Below are 18,707 nucleotides of genomic sequence, written 5' to 3' on the forward strand. Positions count from 1 at the left end.
GTGCTATGGCCAGTGGTTTCCAAATACAGAGAAGTACAACTGCCAAGATACAAGGGTCTGTTATGAATTCAAAGAAATTCAGAAAAAAATAAGATGGTTTGAGTTATTCACAAAGCTATGTTTATTCTATTTGAAGGATTGCTTTTTATTCTGACCTTATATTCTTTCTATATTTTTGAAATGATGTCTCTTATGAAATGTTAATAAATGATGGTAAAGCATTCTATGTTGGTTTCCCAAACCTTTTGAAATGTTACTGGTTTGTGAATTCCAAAAGTCTGAAACATCTGGCATAGATAGTCTTTTACATAACAGTTCCAAGCAACATAAATCTCTATAATGTGGAGCCTTACTCCCTGTCTTATACAGAATAGGAACTTTGAAATGATGTGTTTTGCTTCGGTGAGTCTCTGGACCATTTCTTACTTAACAAGGTCCTTAACCATATCCTAAGTAAGGGGAACTGGCCTGAATATCTTCCCTCCTATGGCAGCATCTCCAGGAAGAAATCTTCCCCCACCCATTGTGGCCCAGGATAGATATCTGTGCTCCTCTTTCTATGGTGGTCCTAAAAACTAAACCAAGCTTTCTAAAATATCAAAGGTGGAAAGGCAAGTCTGCTCTGAAGGACTCAAGGATGCAGATCTACTGGGGCCCTGTGGGAATAGGCACTACCCAGGGGACCATGTGACTCCTGGGATCAAATCAAATCAGGAGAAGTCAAATGCAAGGTATATGCATTAACTCTACTATCTCTCCTGCCTCACAAGTTTTCTCCTCACTGGAGAGAGGCTGTGTTTAGTAACAAAAGGCAATTTCTGAAGGTGTTTTCTTAAGCATCTTGAAGGTGCTGTGTATTTTTCTCCTCCTTCATGGTTCGGAGGGCCTCTAATTCTCTATCAAGAGTTTATATTTGCACATATGCTACCCGAACCCATGATGTGCTGCTTGCGCACAGGTGGCTGAGCACATGTGGCGCCTGAGCATGTGACGCCCCATCTCCCCTCTTGAGATGTGTACTTTCATGCTTCTGCACCTAATGCTAGGATGTGTGTAGGGGCTCTCTCCGCCCTTGGAGAAGCCCGGGTTCTCTCTAGGGTGCATTACTCTCTCTCTCCCTCCACACCTTAAAACCCTCCAAATAAATCTACTTACTTAAAAAAAAAGAGCTTATATGTCCATCAGCTTTTCCCCTCCTTCTGTGCATTACTTTCCCCCTCTCTTATGGTGGGATATTCTTCCCCATGCCCACTCCCACTAGATGCTCATTTCCCAAAGAAACATCAGTACATGGCCTCCTTCCTTAGGTCTGCAACATATTTCAGCCTGGAGATACTTAAACCATTTTACTCCTCAAGTTCCTAGATGAACCTTGAACTAGCCCTTACCTCTCCCATTTTAAAGATGAAAATCTGAGATTTTATGAGATGAAAACTTGATAAAGTTCATTTGAGATTGTCATGGAACTGAGGAATCTAGACTCGGTCTTTCCAGAGTCAGCTTCCAGGCCTTTTCTTCTTCAAGGCTGCATTTACCTATTATCACTGTCACTGTCATCCCTCTGTTCATCAATTTGCTCAAGCAGGCACCAGTAATGTCTCCATTGTGACACTGTTGTTATTGTTTTTAGCATATCGAATAAGCCATGGGTAGCTTGCCAGGCTTCACCGTGTGGGCAAGATACTCTTGGTAACTTGCCAGGCTCTCCGAGAGGGACGGAGGAATTGAACCCAGGTCAGCTGTGTGCAAGGCAAATGTCCTACCCACTGTGCTATCGCTCCAGCCCCCTAGATCAATTATAGGGTCTCAGAATATAATGGGTGGGATGACAGGCCATCATGTTCTTGTCCCAGCACCTGACTTCAACTGTATCAGCCTTTGTTTCTGTCTTGCCATAGACTTCTAAATAATTTAGTCACATTGGGAGAATTTTCAGGAATTCCCCTCTTGTTAGCTTGGTGGGGACATTCCTGGCTGCAGATGTTCTGCCATTGCTGATAGGAACAGTCACTGCAAATTCTGAGGGGATGGCTTCAGCACCGCCACCTGGGTGACAGCAAAGCATACTGTGGTCACAGAGCAACATTAAAGCTCGAGAATCGTGTACCCCCAGAAGAGAGAAGGACAGTTGGTGTTTTCAAATCTCAGAGGAAAGAGGGATGGAATGCACATCATGCAAACTTGGAGGCTTCCAAAGGAGCCAAAACTATGGTTTGATACTTTATAAAACCCATTTTACCTGTCTCCCTAATCCTTACTCCTTTGCAGAGATCAATAGTCACCATAATCATCTCAAGTGTGAGATAGTCCATCTTCTTTGTCATTGGGGTTGTCAGGACAACTCAACTGAGTTCTCTGGCGATTTTATTCCACCATAGTGCCAGAAAATTGGAGTAATTTGTGATTTAATTACTCATATAACCTCTGTGGAACTCAGAACACAGTAGGAACTCAGCAGGGTTAGGCTGCCGTACACAGAACAAAGGAAATCCAGTGGACACAGTAATGGGGGTCTGCTTACCTCATAGAGTGTTATGACTCCATTGGTCTCATTGGGAGGTTTCCATTGGATGTAGATCTTCTCCTCAAATGGACCCCCTTGGATAGATTCTAGAGGAACAGCTCCTGGAACTACAAAAGGAAAATGATATAAATAAGCTTGCTATTCTGTCCATTCTCCCATCCACAATTCCTATTGCCTTGGACAAGAACAGGAGCAAAAAATTTATCCAGAGCAACTGTTTAACTCTGTCCTGAAATAAACTAAACAAACAAAATGGACATGATAATCCAGAAAAAGAACAGGTGCAGCTGTATATTCTCATGCAATTTCATTTCTAAAATCAAGGCTCCCTTGCTGGATTTGACCCTTGGGTCACCACTTACTAATCTCTTTCCCGAAGGTTGATGGCTTTTCATCTACAAATGGAGTGAGTCCATGCTTGTGAAGGGAATGGACACCAGCAGACCCCCCAGCTCTGAACACAGGTGGGATTCCTGCCTTAGGATCATATCTAAGCGATGCAGAATAAGCTTCACTCTCATTTTTCTTGTACCGGCAACTTTTCTTCCACTATAGGTTGTATATCTTTGGTTTCCTGACTACTCTCTAAATCTAACAGGAAAAATATGCTTAAAATACAATCCTATAAGGAGAAATCCTATAAGAAGCCTCCTTCCAACAAAAACAGCCAGGTTGTCTTACTGCTGAGTCTTCATTGTCTGCAATATGGCAGATACTTAAGATACATTTACAGGGCAGGAAAATAGGCAAATGAGTGATCAATGCCATCATTTTGCCCCAGGAGAATACCCTTTTCTGAGCATCCCTGCCAACATCCTCCTTCTGGATTCCAATGCCATTACAACTATTGGGAGATGTAGAACCATAAAATAAGCCACTCCCTAAACTTTCCATTATAAACCACTAGGGAATCATGAATTCATGTAAATCATCACTTATCTATTTATTTTTTAGGCATTGTTAAGAGAGGTACTCTTATTAAGTACTTACTCTTTGATCAGAATTTTACATATATTATTTCATTTAAGCCATGAAACGGCTCAGCCCAGGATGTATTATCTCCTTTGTGCTGATAAGGGGACAGAGGCTGAGTGAATTAAGTAACTTGCTCAAGGTCATATGGCTCTTAAGTTGTAAAGGGAGAACTGAACACCTGTCTGTGAGCTTCAAAGCATATACTCTTAATCACGGTGCTCAACTCTCTAGATATAGCCTTGGCCATATGTTGCAATCAGTTCCCTATTGTTAAATTAAAATATATTTAGTTTTTCTCATTATGGACATGATAACACAGGATTTGTTGAATATTAAGGATACACCAAAAAAAGGTTAAAAAAAGAGAAAAGAACAAAATCACTCATAATTTCTACACCCAGAAATATTTTTGAGTATTTTTATGCTTATGAATATACATATTTTATTTTTAAAAATTAAACTGCAACTGTGCATATTGTGTAGCAACTTTCTTTTATCACCAAACAAATGGCAAAAAATAATCCCAGAATGTTCTTTGAGGCCATGCATTTTAATGGATGCTTGAAGCAGGATATGCCCTTTATACTCCACCGATGCTTTATTATTGGGCATCTACATCGGTGTGAATTCCTCATGATTGATTTTTAGTAACACTGCAATGAACATTCTTAGAAAAGACTGTGTGTATGCAACTCTACCGATGCTCCTGTGATAAATGCTTGGAAATTAATTTCTTGGGTCAAAATAGCTAAGCTATTTTATTTTGAAGGTTTTAGATACATATAATCAGATTGCTTTCCAGAAATTTAGAACCATTTTGGGCTTCCCAGTGAATGAATACGCTATTCCCAAACCTTGGTAACACTATTTTCAAAAATTAAGTGTATATCTGTGTGTATCTTATTGTATTGTACAGTTTGTTTTCCAGTTTAATTGGCCATTTGCATTGATTATTTTATGAACATGCTCTCTCCATTCTGTGTTTTTCTTCCTATATAGCTCTTCGTGTTGTTCGTTGTTGTTCTAAGGGCCTACAACTGCATTCTTTTTTAAGAACAATTTTTTTTTGCATTGGTTATAAATATTTTTGCTGGTTTTTCATTTGTGTTTAAATCTTTTAGATATGCCGGAGATTCTAAATAGCCCAGACTCTTATGACTTTTCTTTATTTATTCTTTCTACAAATATTTGCGAATATTTACTATGATGAAGGGACTCTGATGGACAATAGAGATGCAGCAGTGACCAATAAACATAGCATCAAACCCCTGATAAAGCCTGTGTTCTGAAAATAGAGACACAGTAAATAAATCACAATATTCACAATCAACTTATTTAAGTTGCTATTAGGGTTCTGAAGTAAAGGCAGAAGGTCACTGTCACTGTCATCCCATAGGTCATTGATTTGCTCGAGAGGGCATCAGTAACATCTCCATTGTGAGACTTGTTACTGTTTTTGGCATATCGAATGTGCCACAGGTAGCTTGCTAGGCTTCACCGTGCGGACTAGATACTCTCGGTAGCTTGCCGGGCTCTCTGAAAAGTAATTAGGATTGATAGATTAGTAGATGTTGAAGAGGGGCAAAGTCAGGGAGAGTAGGTGGTAGATAGTTTTGTGAAGGCAGAGTAGGGAAAGAACCATCTTTGGGAGAAATGGTGGTGGTTGGATCAGGAGGATTATACTGCAGAGAGATACAGACCATGCAGGAGAATTGGGTGTGCTAATCTGATGTGAGCTGGTTAGCTGAATAGGTGAGGCAGGAAGATGTGTGAAGGAAGTCTCAATTCTTCAGATTTACATGACTGGGATGGATGAGAGTGTGACTCACACAGAGGAGACCTTAGAGGAGGACTCCTGTTGGAAAACTTGGTCATCATCAGACTGTACTTAAGGTTTGTATAGATAGACACCCAACAAGAGTGGCTGCTGGATATAGAAGACCAGGAAACTGGAAAACTGGAAACACATCTGAAGCAAGAGTGTAGAGAATAAAACAGCAGGAGAGGAACTAAGCCAAGGCAAAGTCCAATCTGAACAATAAAAACAAGGGAATATGGGGCAGGGCAGAGAGAGAGAGACAGACAGACAGACACAGACACAGAGAGACAGACAGAGAGACAGAGACAGACAGACAGAGACAGAGACAGACAGAGACAGAGACACAGAGAGGCGCAGATACAGAAATACAGAGAGAGGACATCTTTAGACAAAACCAGGAAGGTGAGCTACCTAGCAGTTAAGGAGAATGGAGAGACTGGTTAACAGCAACAGTTGTGACTGGCTAGTGAAGTAAGAAGCGAACTTAACTTTGTACACTGTATTTACTGTCTTCAAGATTATTGTGACTCACACAAGAGTAACTCAGAGAGCACAATGGCATACCAAGCCATCCTTGTCACTGGTGGAGAAGAACAGGAGGTAGGTAAGAGGCTGTGGTGACACAAGAAAATGGTTTGGCCTGTGCAGTATGTGGAAAATAAAGAAGCAACTAAGAGAAAACAAAAAGTCAAAGGAGAGAATATGGCTTGATTACAGGCAACTCAGGAAAATCCAAAATCAGGAAGAAAGGTAGGAGAAGGAACAAGAGAAAGAAAATAGTGACATTGATGAATCCTTGAAAAAGCAGGAGCAGGGGAAAGAAATCCCCAGCTCTGTGGGGGGAAATATGCAGGTCCTTTGGAGGGAAGAATTAAGATGTCCCACTGTCTGCTTTCCTAGAAATGGGGTGGGAGGAAAGGGCACCCGCTGCCAAGGTGCAGTGGAAGAGAAGTTACGCCAGGAATTTAGGACAGATGAGAAGCTTTATTCACTGAAAAATGGACTGTGAATGGAACAGCGAGAAGAGGCCGCTGCTCCTGTCAAGGGTCTCTGGTGTGGAGATGGACACAGCATCTCACTGGAGGAAGGAGGCCACTGGGTTGCAGTTTAGAACAAACTCTCACCCCAGAACAGATGAAATCTGCACTTTCTTCTATTTATTTTATGATTCATTCCCACCATTTTACTCTCATCACTTTAATCTGGAATTCATTTTACGTTCATATTAATTTTACATACATATTCATTATAGATATGACAATGTAGAAATTTAACTGCAATTCTTTACAATTTTCCTTGGACCATTAATTGGTCGGTCAAACCTTTTCCTAATGATTTAAAATGTCATTTTACTACCATGTTATATTTTTTATATATGGGTAAATGTCCTGTGGCTTTCTGTTTTATTTTACTGACTCAAAGGTTTGATCCTGACAATATTTATCTGTTGTGTTGGTATAACATGCTTTAATATTTATAAGAATGTTCTACTCTTTAATTATTTTTTTTGCCAAGTTTTCTGGGCTCTTACTGTCCATTTATTCTAGAAAAACTTCTGAATAATTTTATAAAACTTCATCCATGTTCTGTCAAAACTATTATTTAGGTCCATTATTTAATTATTTAAGGGAAAATGATATATTCTTATAATGAGTCCTACCAGTAATATGGGACAAATTTTCATTGTGTTTCTATACCACTCAAACATTTATTTAAATCTCTTATAAGTTATATTCCTAGAACTATATTTTACTTATAAAATGTCATGTTTTAAATGTTACTTATGAAATAAACATAAGGCAAAAGTATATACCATCAATATACAGTTTAATGAATAATTATGAAATAAACAACATACGCCTACAATTCACTCTAAGTATATCATTGAAAAAGTATATGTGCACCCACATACTGATCCCTTTCTCAAAAAATCATATGTTAATCTGCATTTTATATTAATAATTCTCCATAATTTTATTTGGAGTTATAAATATATATGCATCTACACCAAGACAAATACAATTTTGTTTGGGCTGCTTTTCTTTATATATGCAGGGAAATAAATGTTTCTATCATATTATTTGCATGTCCCTCAACATTGCTTTGCAATTCATCCAAGTCGATGCAAGTATTTCATTTATCTTCATTCTACGAACAAAGTTCCATTTACTTCCCCATTCTACTATCATTGGGCATTAGAGCTGTTTTCTGATGAGGCTGTCTTAGACCATTACTACTATGAACAGTTATGTGCATTCAAATGAACACGTACACAATTTCATGAAGGTATACATAGGAATGGGACAAAGAGACTGGGAGCACATCTGTCTTCACTCTGAGTAATGCTCAATTATTTTCTAAAGCAGTGATAGCTATTTATACTCCCTATTTATATTCCCTCTAGCAATGTTTTAGAAGCTACTATGTCTCCACATCCTTAAAAAACTTGGTATGATCAAATTCTTAAATTTGAGACTAGCTGTTAGGAAATGACACTCAAATGAGGTTTTAATTAATTACTTTTTACTTTTTTTAGAGTGGAGGTTTGGGTAATATCCAGAAGTGCTCTGGGATCCAACCTCCAGATCACTTGTGACGTGCTTAGGGGAATTCTGGGGATCAAACCAGAATCAACTACATACAAGCAAGCACCCTAACTCAAATGCTATCTCCCTGGCTCCTTACTTTTATTTTTTTAAAATCTTAACAATTAAAGAGGCCAAGTATCTTTTAATGTTTGTTGGACATAACATTTCTTATTGATTTGTAAAGTTTTGTTGCATATCTTTGTTAGTCATACTTTTGTTAGCTCTATCTGATGCAAAAGTCTTTTGTTTTGCATTTCCCCTTTCTCTTTATATTGCCATTAGACAAATAAGGTCATCATTTTAGTGGCATTGGATTTATTGGTGCTTTCTTTCTTTTCCTGGGACCTTGATTATGGTACCCATTTCACAACTAGTATCAAATAGTTCCACTGAACATAACATATTTTTTATCAATTGCATATTAGTAAATATAATTTTTAAAAGGAAACACTAGCAGAAATGCTCTTGGTGTCCTCTCCACCTATACCCACATACTATTTCATAATGCTTCTGGCAAAATATTTGATACTCTACCTACAGCAAATATCATCTCTACTCAGAGAAAACAAGAGCTACCGGAGGGCTAACACCCTCAAAACATTATTCAAGCAATAGAAGACAGCAGGTGTTGGATGAAGATCTCAATTTCCTCGTTCAGTGGCAGGGTTAACTGGGACATGTTCTCACAATACTTCTTGAGCAATCTCAAACACCAGAATTTATTGAATATTGGTGTAATTATTATTACTACCATTAGTCATTGCAGTACTAACATTGCTAACCCACTGTGGACTGACACAATCATAAAATATATGCAAAAGAATCAGAAGAAAATGAAAGTTTAAAATTGAGTGAAATTATAAAACCAGAAAATGCAAACTCATCCTTTTAAAATGCTCTCTCATTCTACGGTTACCTTGTTATGAAGAAGAGTTCATGGGCCCATGCTGAGCCCTGCATGAGCCCTGGAGTGACATGTCCTCCAACCCAGTCACCCAAGAGGTGATATATCTTCCCTAATTCACTTCTTCCTTTCCATAGGAGTCCTGAACACTGCCTAATTGAATCACTTCCATCTGAATCCTTATCTTGGGGTAAAATAAAGCCCAAAACACAAAGAATAAACCAAAAAAAAAATCTGACAATTTTGCAAAAGAGATAATTTATCTACCCTAAGGTAATAAAATCATTAAAGTTATGCTTTCTACAAAAAAAGCATAACATTTTTCTGTCTTTAATTCATCTGCAATTGTATTTTGACCTATAAGCAAGAAGTAGAGATATACTTTCCGTTCTTCTTCCTTGAACCACTTAATGAAAAACACTTATCTGTGGCTCATCCCTTTCCAAGTTGGATCTACTTTTAGGTTCTCTATACTCTGTTCAATTTTTCTGTGGGAGCTATCTCTATATCGTTACCACAGACGAACTGAGATTTGTTATAAGTCTTGATATCTATAAGGCCCAACCCACAATTTTGTACTTAGTATTCATGATTGCCTTGATATTCTGGCTTTTTCTCCTTACACATAGATATTAGAATTAGCTTGCTGATTTTTAGAAATCGTCTGATTACTTTTGGATTGGAATTTATGAAGCATAGATCAGTTTGGAGACAGATGATCTCTTTTTGCATTATATCTTTATAGTATCAGGCTCTTCCTCCCAAAGCATTGACTTGGCTTTCTTTAATACCTTTTAAGGTTTTACATATTTTTGATATATCATATATCTGGAAATGGGTTTTGTTATATTATCCTAAATACTCTATTTTACGGAAACCATAAAGATTATGTTAAAAACATACCTTATGCTTTTTGAGTGAATAGTAATGCAGAAAGCACCTTTTTAATGCTTTGTCACACATGCTATACTGTCTTACTAATTTTAACCACCTGTGTCTGAATTCCTTCAGGTTTTCTATGTAAATAATCAGAAGATTTACAGTTAATATTAGTTTTGTTCTTTTCCAATCCCTTGAATTATTTATTTAATTTCCTTGTCCTCTACCAGGACCACTGATATAATGTCAACTGGAGATAATAACAAGCATCTATATTTTCTAGTTTTAAAGATAACTTTATTGTTTTCTCCTTAAAAATAATTTTGTCATTTCCTTGCAGTTACCTTTTATCACGATAAGAGGTGCCTCTCCACACCTCCCACCTGAATTCTAGGAATAAAGTGTTCCTTTCTTGTTAAATCATAATAATTTTGAACTGGTGCTTTGCCCTGTCTATTGTAGTCTGATATGCTTTTGTCCTTCTAACTTTGTTAATGCAGTGAGTTACATTAATGGATTTACTAATGTTGGACCAATATTGATTTCCTGAAATAAACTAATTCTTCCCTAATTATATAAGAGTGCTGGATTGTCTGCTAATACTTTTGCTTGGAGGTTGCATCTCATTTTCTTTATTTTTCCCCATAATAAGCTTGTATGCTTTTCTTATCAAGGTTACCTGGTGTCATCAGATGAGACAGGAGCATTTCTCTTCCTTCAGAAGTCTAGAAGGGTATATCAGACTGACGTTGCCAGTGTGCTAAGTGTTGGTTCCACTGTACTTCCAAGCTCATCTCAACTGGTGGGGGAAAGTTTAAATTTCTGATTCAACTTCTCTACTGCCTATAGTATGCTTCCATTACATTTTTAATCTTTTGCTAGGGATTTTTGTTATATTGCATATGTGCTGAATTTATTGACATAGCAGAATATTTAGTATCCTCACTGTATCTTTTTATTGTAAAATAACCCCCATAGTGGTATCTGAAACAAATATAAATCTCATTGTTTTATTCAAACCTAATTCCATACCCTCCCAAAGATAACCCCTTTTCTAACATCATCATAATCAGACCTTGCTTTTGTCTATGTTTTTTATTTCTTAAATATATATTCCTAACAATGCTAGGTTTTATTAGAGAAAATCAACAGTACAATGAAAAGTGCTTCAGTTCTTCTGCCACACTATATCTCATTATTAACTTCTAATCCATGGATATGTTCTACCTTAGCACTTCTTTCCTATTGAGAAATTGGGCACCTCTTCTGTTTTTAGATTTTGTTTCTTGCTGTCATTTTAAAGGAAGAGTTGCTTTGTATGATCAGACTAGTTCTCCTTAAGAAGGATGGAGGCAGGTGCACATGTGCCTGGTGGCCTGCTCTTATGCATCCTTCCCTTCCCTTAGAGTCTCTAATTTGGTGGGTAGTGTTGCAGGCAGGAAAATAGGAGGCCTGTGGTAATGTTTACTGAGGGAAATTGCCAGAAGCCCATACAGCCACAAACCATGGAGGCCTTTGAGAAAAAGAACCCTTTCCAGGAGTCTGGAAAGCCACTGATTTGTCCTACACACAGATGAGTCCCTGACAGGTGAAGTGTCTGGGTCCCCTAGGGGGAGAGGCTCCAGCTCTGAAAGGACATGCAAGGAAGACCATCAACTGTTCCAAACTTCCCCTCTTGGCAAGCACCTTAGCAATGGATTTGGACTTGGGGGGGGGTGCATTTTGGGGAAAGTGTACTTAAGTTAACTTGGCAGCCCATGCTGCCTGCACCCTGGCTACCAGGGGACGTGGCCCTTTCATTTCCACTCCCAAGACATGTACTTTCATGCTTTAGGGGCCTCCCCACTCTGGGAGGGAGTTGGGGGGCATCCTGCATCTCCACCTGAGATGTGCACTCTTGGTTTCCCAGGTTCTGGAGAAGCTGTGCTCTCTCTTGAGCATATATCTTAATCTTGCCCTCTCCTTCCCCCCTTTACTTCCCCAATAAACTTGTTATATTTCATTATTCATCAACTTCTGAAATTCTTTCCTGTGAGAGAAAAGCAATGAACCCAAAAGGCCTGAGTAAAATTAGGAATGACTTTCCTCTCCTGCAAAGAGCAATTCCTTGCCCCAACACGAGTCCCTGGACCACTGAGGCATGAGGAGACAGGGGTTATCTCCCATATCTGGGAGAACATGTGGACTCCAAGCTCAACTTGAAAGGTGCCTTCGTGGGGCTGATGGAACACAAGTATCTGTGCACTACAGGGGCTCATAGCAGACTTTCAATAGTCCTGAATCTCCCAGGTGCTTCCCTGGGTGTGTAGAGAGAGAAGTGGTAGGTTTCCTTCAGGAGGTTGCCAACACTTCCTCCCCACTTCACATAAGCCACCCAGAGAACCACCACCAGTAACAGTTCTGTTGGTCATTACATGGTTCCTTGTCTGAAATATTTCTAACCTAGAGGGAAACGAAAGGCTTGAGATGTGCCCACCCCCACCGCCAAGTTGGGGGGTCTCTTGCCTAGAGGGGTCAGGGTACAGGAGGAGGTTAGGGAAGGGAAACAGTAGGAAATGTCAAGTTTTTTTTTGCAGAACTAAGGGACTATTTTAGTGGGTTTTTTTTTGGGGGAGGGGCAGCCTGAGGATACCAGCTGGCCCCTTCCTTTTCCCAGTTGAGTATCTTTTCCCAAGGGAAGTATCTCTGCATCTTTCCTTTCCTTATTTACCACCCACGGGTTCGGAGTGAGCAGTTCCTCTGCTGTGCTGACAGCCATCTGAAGAGGCTCACAGCATAGGGCTCTCCTGACATCACTCCCATCACGACTCCATGACCCACCCTTGCCTTCACTTCATGAGTATTTTGAGGGTATTAATGGAGTCGGGGCTCAGAAGTCCCTTCTCCCTGTGGTCCTATGGGTGGAGGAAGGGCTACTTTTAATGAAATTACAGACAGATTACCTCTTCTCCCCATTGAAATCCAAGGTATGGCATCTTCATACAGTTCTCAGGGCTATTTCGAAGGCCTTTTGGTCTGTTTCTTTGGAGAGGCTATTTAAAAGGACCAAGCAGCCTTCCATCTTGAAGAAGAAGTCTCAGGCAGGCTAGAGGGTCAGTGGGAGCAGATAGAGACCATTGCTGACCCAGGCTCGATGGCTGTGTGGCCGATGTTCCCCTGCTGTAGATGTTGACCTAAGTGACTTCACCTTTCTGTGCTTGAATTTCTTTACTTTCAAGAAACGGGGAAAGAGCACCTACTTACAGACGTTGTGGGAATCCATCATATTAAAGTGCTTATCAAAGTGCCTGGCACAAAGACATTTTCTGTGTGGTCTCACCACATTCTTAGACAATTGTTCTAGCAGCAGTCTGGATTTCACCATTTGGATTTTTTTTTTTGCATTATCAGATAGGATCATTACTATTTTCTTCTGTATCCTGATTTCATCTCATTCATAGTGAATGAGGTTATATTGCTAATCATAGAAACCATACTTCTCAATGCTTGCTGAGTATATGAAGTAGCTAGGTCCTTTCTTAGTCTACTGAGTATCCAAAACAGCTTTCTATAAACTCCTGATTTCAATGGTAAATAATTTAAAAGATATGTTTAGTCTCTCTGAACTCAAGATTCAGGCATTCAATAATATGTAGAACAGGTGCCTTTTATCTTGCTCAGCACTTCTTTAAGAGCTTGTAGTCCCAGTAAACAAAACAGAAAAACAAATCACTGTCTGCATGGTGTATAACGGAAATCTATAGCTCATGATCCAAGAACTCGGTGGTACACCAATGATGAATATTCAGAAGATAGAGGGGGAAGAAAGAGGTGTAGAGTATCAGATAGTGTCAGGTATCAAGTAGTATATCAATGTATCAGAGAATCAGGGCTGGAGCAATAGCACAGCGGGTAGGGCATTTGCCTTGTATGCGGCCGACCCGGGTTCGATTCCTTCGCCTCTTTGGGAGAGTCTGGCAAGCTACCGAGAGTATCTCACCCACACGGCAGAGCCTGGAAAGCTACCTGTAGCGTATTTGATATGCCAAAAACAGTAACAAGTCTCACAATGGAGATGTTACTGGTGCCCGCTCAAGCAAATCAATGAGCAATGGGATGACAGTGATGACAGTGATGATGATCAGAGTATCAATGTATCAGAGTATTAGGTGATATATCAATGATAAATATTCAGTTAGGGTAGGGAAGAGGGTGCTAGGGACTCCCAATCTTGAGAGTATCAGATCTTGAAGAAGATTTCTAGAAAAGAAAACTTTATTTTTTTAGAAAAGAAAACTTTTGAGAAATATCTGAAGGCTGTGAATGAATCTGTATATTTGCAGGGGATGGAGTTGGGGAAGCACTCTAGTGAGAAGTCATGGAAATGTAAAGGTCCTGAGGCAGAGATACACCTGGTGTCTTTGAGGACACCAATGTATGGGATATAAAATGAAGCAGAGGTAGAAGATGAGACCAGCGAACAGCCAAAATTGGGAATCCAGGTCCTTAGGAACTCTGGAGATGGCTTGAGCTTTTTAACATGAAGGATCTGAGCAGAGGAAGAGGTTGTGATATGCTTTCTAACAGCCATGGTTATTTTTGGATGTTGGTTTGAGAACAGGGTGCTGAGGCTGAGTGGGAACTGCAAACTATTTACAGAATTGCTGTCATAGTCATGGTGGTAGATCACAGGAACTTGGACCAAAGAGTGAGCAGAGTTGGAGGGGCTGTGAGAAATGGTAGGTCTTGCTGTGGATTGAAGAATGAGTCAAGAGAAGGGAATGACTGACAAATGGGAGGTGGGGAGTGAGCTGGGTTGTTGCTTTATAGCAAGGAGTGGGCTGCCATTTATAGAAAACAGGGGGCAAGGGGAACTTCCCTGAAGATGCGCAATCTGAAACCCTGGTTATGATAAACAGGAGTCCTCAAAGGTTGTGACTCAAGCAACTCATAAAATGGAACTGCTATTAACCTAGATAGAGGTAACTCTGGGGAAAATGTATTTGGTGTTAGTTAGGGGATGACCAAGGGTGTCTGCTCTGAGTATGTTTAATCCAAGAGGTTTATTAGCAAGTCTGGCCATCTGGGTGGGTAGGGCCAGCAGGCCTTTGAACAAATGACTCTAAAGGGCAGGGGAGCAGTCTGGTTTGGTGATATATTAATTGCAGAAATCATTAGCATATGATAGATTTTAAAGTCAAGAGAATGGAGGAAATAATAAGAGGAATGAGTTTCAATCAAGAATCAACCATCTCTGGTTTTGGTAAATCAGAGGCTTGTTTTGTAAATAAAATTTTACCGGAATACTGCCAAACACTTATTTATATGGGGAGTAAGATATTTAATATTGAGATTACAGAGTCATTAGAGATCTATGAAAAATCACCCCCAGCTCATGATAGAATATTTACATAGATGCCTTTTTTTAACCTTAAAAATTAAGGTAGCTTAATTTTTACCCTTTATTAGAAAGCTGTTTGGTGAACACTGGATGTTGTTCAGGGATAGCGCATATATGTGAAGCTTTAGGTTCAATTTCAGTTCATGAAATAGAAAATTCTGCCTGCTATTTCTGATATTGACCCGGTACCACTTAGTCCAGCTCTTGGAATAAGTGATTAATGTATAAACTTGCATGTTAATGTGCCATATTGAATGGTAGCATTAGTATCATCCCCCCTGTGTGTGTGTGTGTGTGTGTGTGTGTGTGCGCGCGCACGCACGCACGTACGCACCAGACACAGCAATGTTCAGAGCTTACTCCTAGCTCTGTGTTTAGGGATCACTTCTGGTGGTGATCAGGGGAACACATATGGATTGAACTGAACTGCAGGCAAGGCAAGAACCTTAAACCTCATACTATAGTACAGTGGATACTTGTAAGGCAAGTGGCCAACCTGGGTTCAATCCCTGGCACCAGCTATGGTTCCCTGAGTCCCCCCAGGAGTAATTCATGGGCACTACTGTCTGTCTGTACTGACTGTCACCCCCAAACAAGACAAAACTAAAATCCCATACTATCACTCTAGCCTATTATTCCCCATTTTATGAATGGGGTCACTAAGGTGTACAGAATGCAGGTAATTTAAGCAAATTTGCACTTAAAATGTAAGATGTGGAGCCTGGGCAGTGTCTAGACTCACTGTTTTCAAAGTATTTTCTGAGTCACTCCCCTCCTCATCACCTGCTAAGCATGTGGGCTCCGGAAGGCTACAAGGCCTTCCTACTTATGGAGGACAAAGCCTGAATGTCTCAGCCCCAGAACACGAGCTCTTCCCACTCCTAACTCCACAGGCCAGGAAATCCTTTACAATGGCATAGACTCCATTCTTTTTTTTTTTTTTTTCATGTAACTGGGTCCTCTCCAGCTCCCTCACTCATTGTTAAAAGCCTTTTTAGAGAAAAATTTCCTTTTTGTCTTCTCTCCTAATTCTGTGTCACATTACCCTTCTTTTTTCCCTTTATAATTCTTTAATGAATCCACAGATTCCCTTTCCACAATTTCATTTCTTCTTCTATCTAACAGCATGGAACTTTCCTTTCTTTTGACAGAGTTCTACAACAAAGGTTAATTACTTTATAATTTCACTCCCTTAAAAAAAAGCACACTAAAATTGCTAATTTTAACTGTGCTTCTTGTCAGTAGGTTCATGTAAATTCACTGTAATTAAACCAGATGTTTTCTTGTGCCTTAAAGTCAGGTGGTAATTTAGGGGAAATTTTCATTTCAACAAAAAGGAGGGTAAGAATGTGATCAAGGGAAGTTTCCTTTTCTCCTTTTCTTCTCCTTTCTAGCCTCCATCCTCATGTATGAAAAGTGGGGCTGATAAGAGTGAACTCAGAGGATAGTTGTGAGAAGTCTCTAGTTGGTTTAAAACACACACACACACACACACACACACACACACACACACACACACACACACGCCCAGATTCAACAGAAGCTGCCCTTCCTGCTTATTCCAGGTCTTTTAAAAAAAATGCTTCGTCACACCACTCCAGGTGCCATGCACCCGTTTGTCAGTTGGTTAGTTGCTATTCATTATAAAGAAAATCAAAACTAACTTTGAACATAAGCAAGGTATCTGAAAATGGTGGAGAGACCATCACTACATAAGACTGTAAGTGAATTTTATGGAGCCAAGATGGATTTAGACTGTTTGGTTTCACTTGTGTTTTCCAGTCTTGTTGGATGTTTTTCCTTCTGTACAAATGTTTACATCTTAAGATATCTAATACAACATTTTATTAGAACTATATAGTGAAGTGTTAGTAAATATTTCATAGCTCGCTTTCCAGGAAAACTAAACCAAGCACAATACTAAGGTGGCTGTCCAATTCATCGGTGTAAATATCTCCACAGTGGTCCATTTCAAGCAATGAATTGGGTGTTAGTGAACTCAGATGCTGAAAGAGGCTAATGGTAAGTTATAGCAAGCCAGGATGAGTTGGCTTTATAGATAACATAAATAAATGTATTACTATGAACCCTTACCTTTCTTTTCCTTTGCAGGATAGTGACAGGTTTTACTGAAGAGCAAGAGGATAATAGGAAACTTTGGGAGCTATTTGAGAGGGCTGGTTTTGAGAAGAGGGTAATAGCCTAACTTACACTTTTTTAAGTCGTGAACATAAAAAGGGCTCCATAACATTATGAAAAAGGCCTGGGATTTGATGTCATATATTCATAGATTCAATAAGTAATAAGCACTTACCACATGCAGAACAAAATATATTACACTATACTCACATACAACATGCACATATTATGCATGTGTACAAAGGGAGGTATTTGAGATGATAATTCTATAGGATCTAATAAAACAGAGAGAGTGTGTTAGGGAGATTTTGACTGCATAGAACTGTATAGTAGATGACAGAAAAAAATCATAAATAAGATTTAGAGATTTTTTATTGACTGTTCTATTTTTTACTTGGTATATTTGGAGTGGTTCTTTAGAGAGCACCACAGATTTCTCTTCCATACAATTTTATCAAAGCATCTACATCAGAGTATTTGTGGATGGTACAAATTAAGAATCAAGGCATTATGCTTAGCTCAAAGTGGACACTCAGATACCACAACTGCCTTTTCACTACCCTTTAGAAGTCTCAAGGTTATCTTTCTCAACATCTAAAAGATAGTGAGCTCTAATTAACTGATGCCTTCAAAGCAGAGTACCTCCTCTATAACATCAGTCCTTTTGCTTAAATGACCCTGAACTGTGTTCCTTCCTGCTTTGTTATTACTGCCTCATATTTTTATTTGCACTTTCTTCTTTTCCAGATGTTTGGTCTTGTATCTCATACACATACCCATCCCTCACAACAGGCAGCCTCCTCCAACCTGTCTGCAACCCAAGAAACCAAGTCATTAAGTTTATTTAAATGCACATCAAATCCAGGTGTTCGCTCCTAAGATAAGTTAGTCCTCCCGAAATTTAACATATATTTTCTGCGTAAAAGGAAAATAATACAGACAGCCTATATGTGATTAGTCATATTAAACATCAGTCATATGTTGTCAAGGTAATTTTGTAAAGTAAAATCTATTCTCTGTATAATTTTTACATGGGAGGCTAAATTTCCTTATTGGAAACTAAGAAAATTAATATTTGGTGTAAAGATTTCAATGGATCTACACTGCTGGCAAAAAGGCAAAATTATACAAGTTCTACAGAGGAGTATCTGTCCATGACTAGCCAAATCACATAAGTAGCAAACAACAGATGCTCAAGTTCTCTGTTCCAGTGTCAGCTCTGATAACAAGTAACAGAGCAGCCTGAGTTTCTACAGGACTCAGCTGAAATAATCCCTGGCATGGCTATAAAAAGAAGTTCCAAACAGCAACAAAAAAGAACATAAATCTGTGCAAACCCCTTTGGGGTCATGTCCAGGATATATTAAGTAAATAAAGATAGGAAAAGCAGAGTATGTCAATAATGCATTTTCTATGGAGGAGGTAAGGAAAAGAAAAATATTTTTGGGGGGTTTCCTCTCCAGCAGTATTGGGGTTCACCATGACTATTTTACCTGGCA

At 39.2% G+C, this 18,707-nt stretch overlaps 1 protein-coding gene across 15 annotated transcripts in view; it reads right to left on the reverse strand.

Moving 5' to 3' along the window:
• Positions 1–18,707, reverse strand: part of PTPRT (protein tyrosine phosphatase receptor type T) — a 1,130,358-nt gene that overhangs the window by 381,489 nt on the left and 730,162 nt on the right. For all 15 annotated transcript variants that reach the window (XM_055137540.1, XM_055137536.1, XM_055137543.1 and 12 more), the window contains exon 9: positions 2,522–2,631. In XM_055137540.1, the coding sequence (XP_054993515.1) occupies positions 2,522–2,631 (110 nt within the window). The remainder of the gene's footprint in view (positions 1–2,521; positions 2,632–18,707) is intronic.

Source organism: Sorex araneus, chromosome 5, assembly GCF_027595985.1.
Source record: "Sorex araneus isolate mSorAra2 chromosome 5, mSorAra2.pri, whole genome shotgun sequence".
NCBI classification, from domain to species: domain Eukaryota; kingdom Metazoa; phylum Chordata; class Mammalia; order Eulipotyphla; family Soricidae; genus Sorex; species Sorex araneus.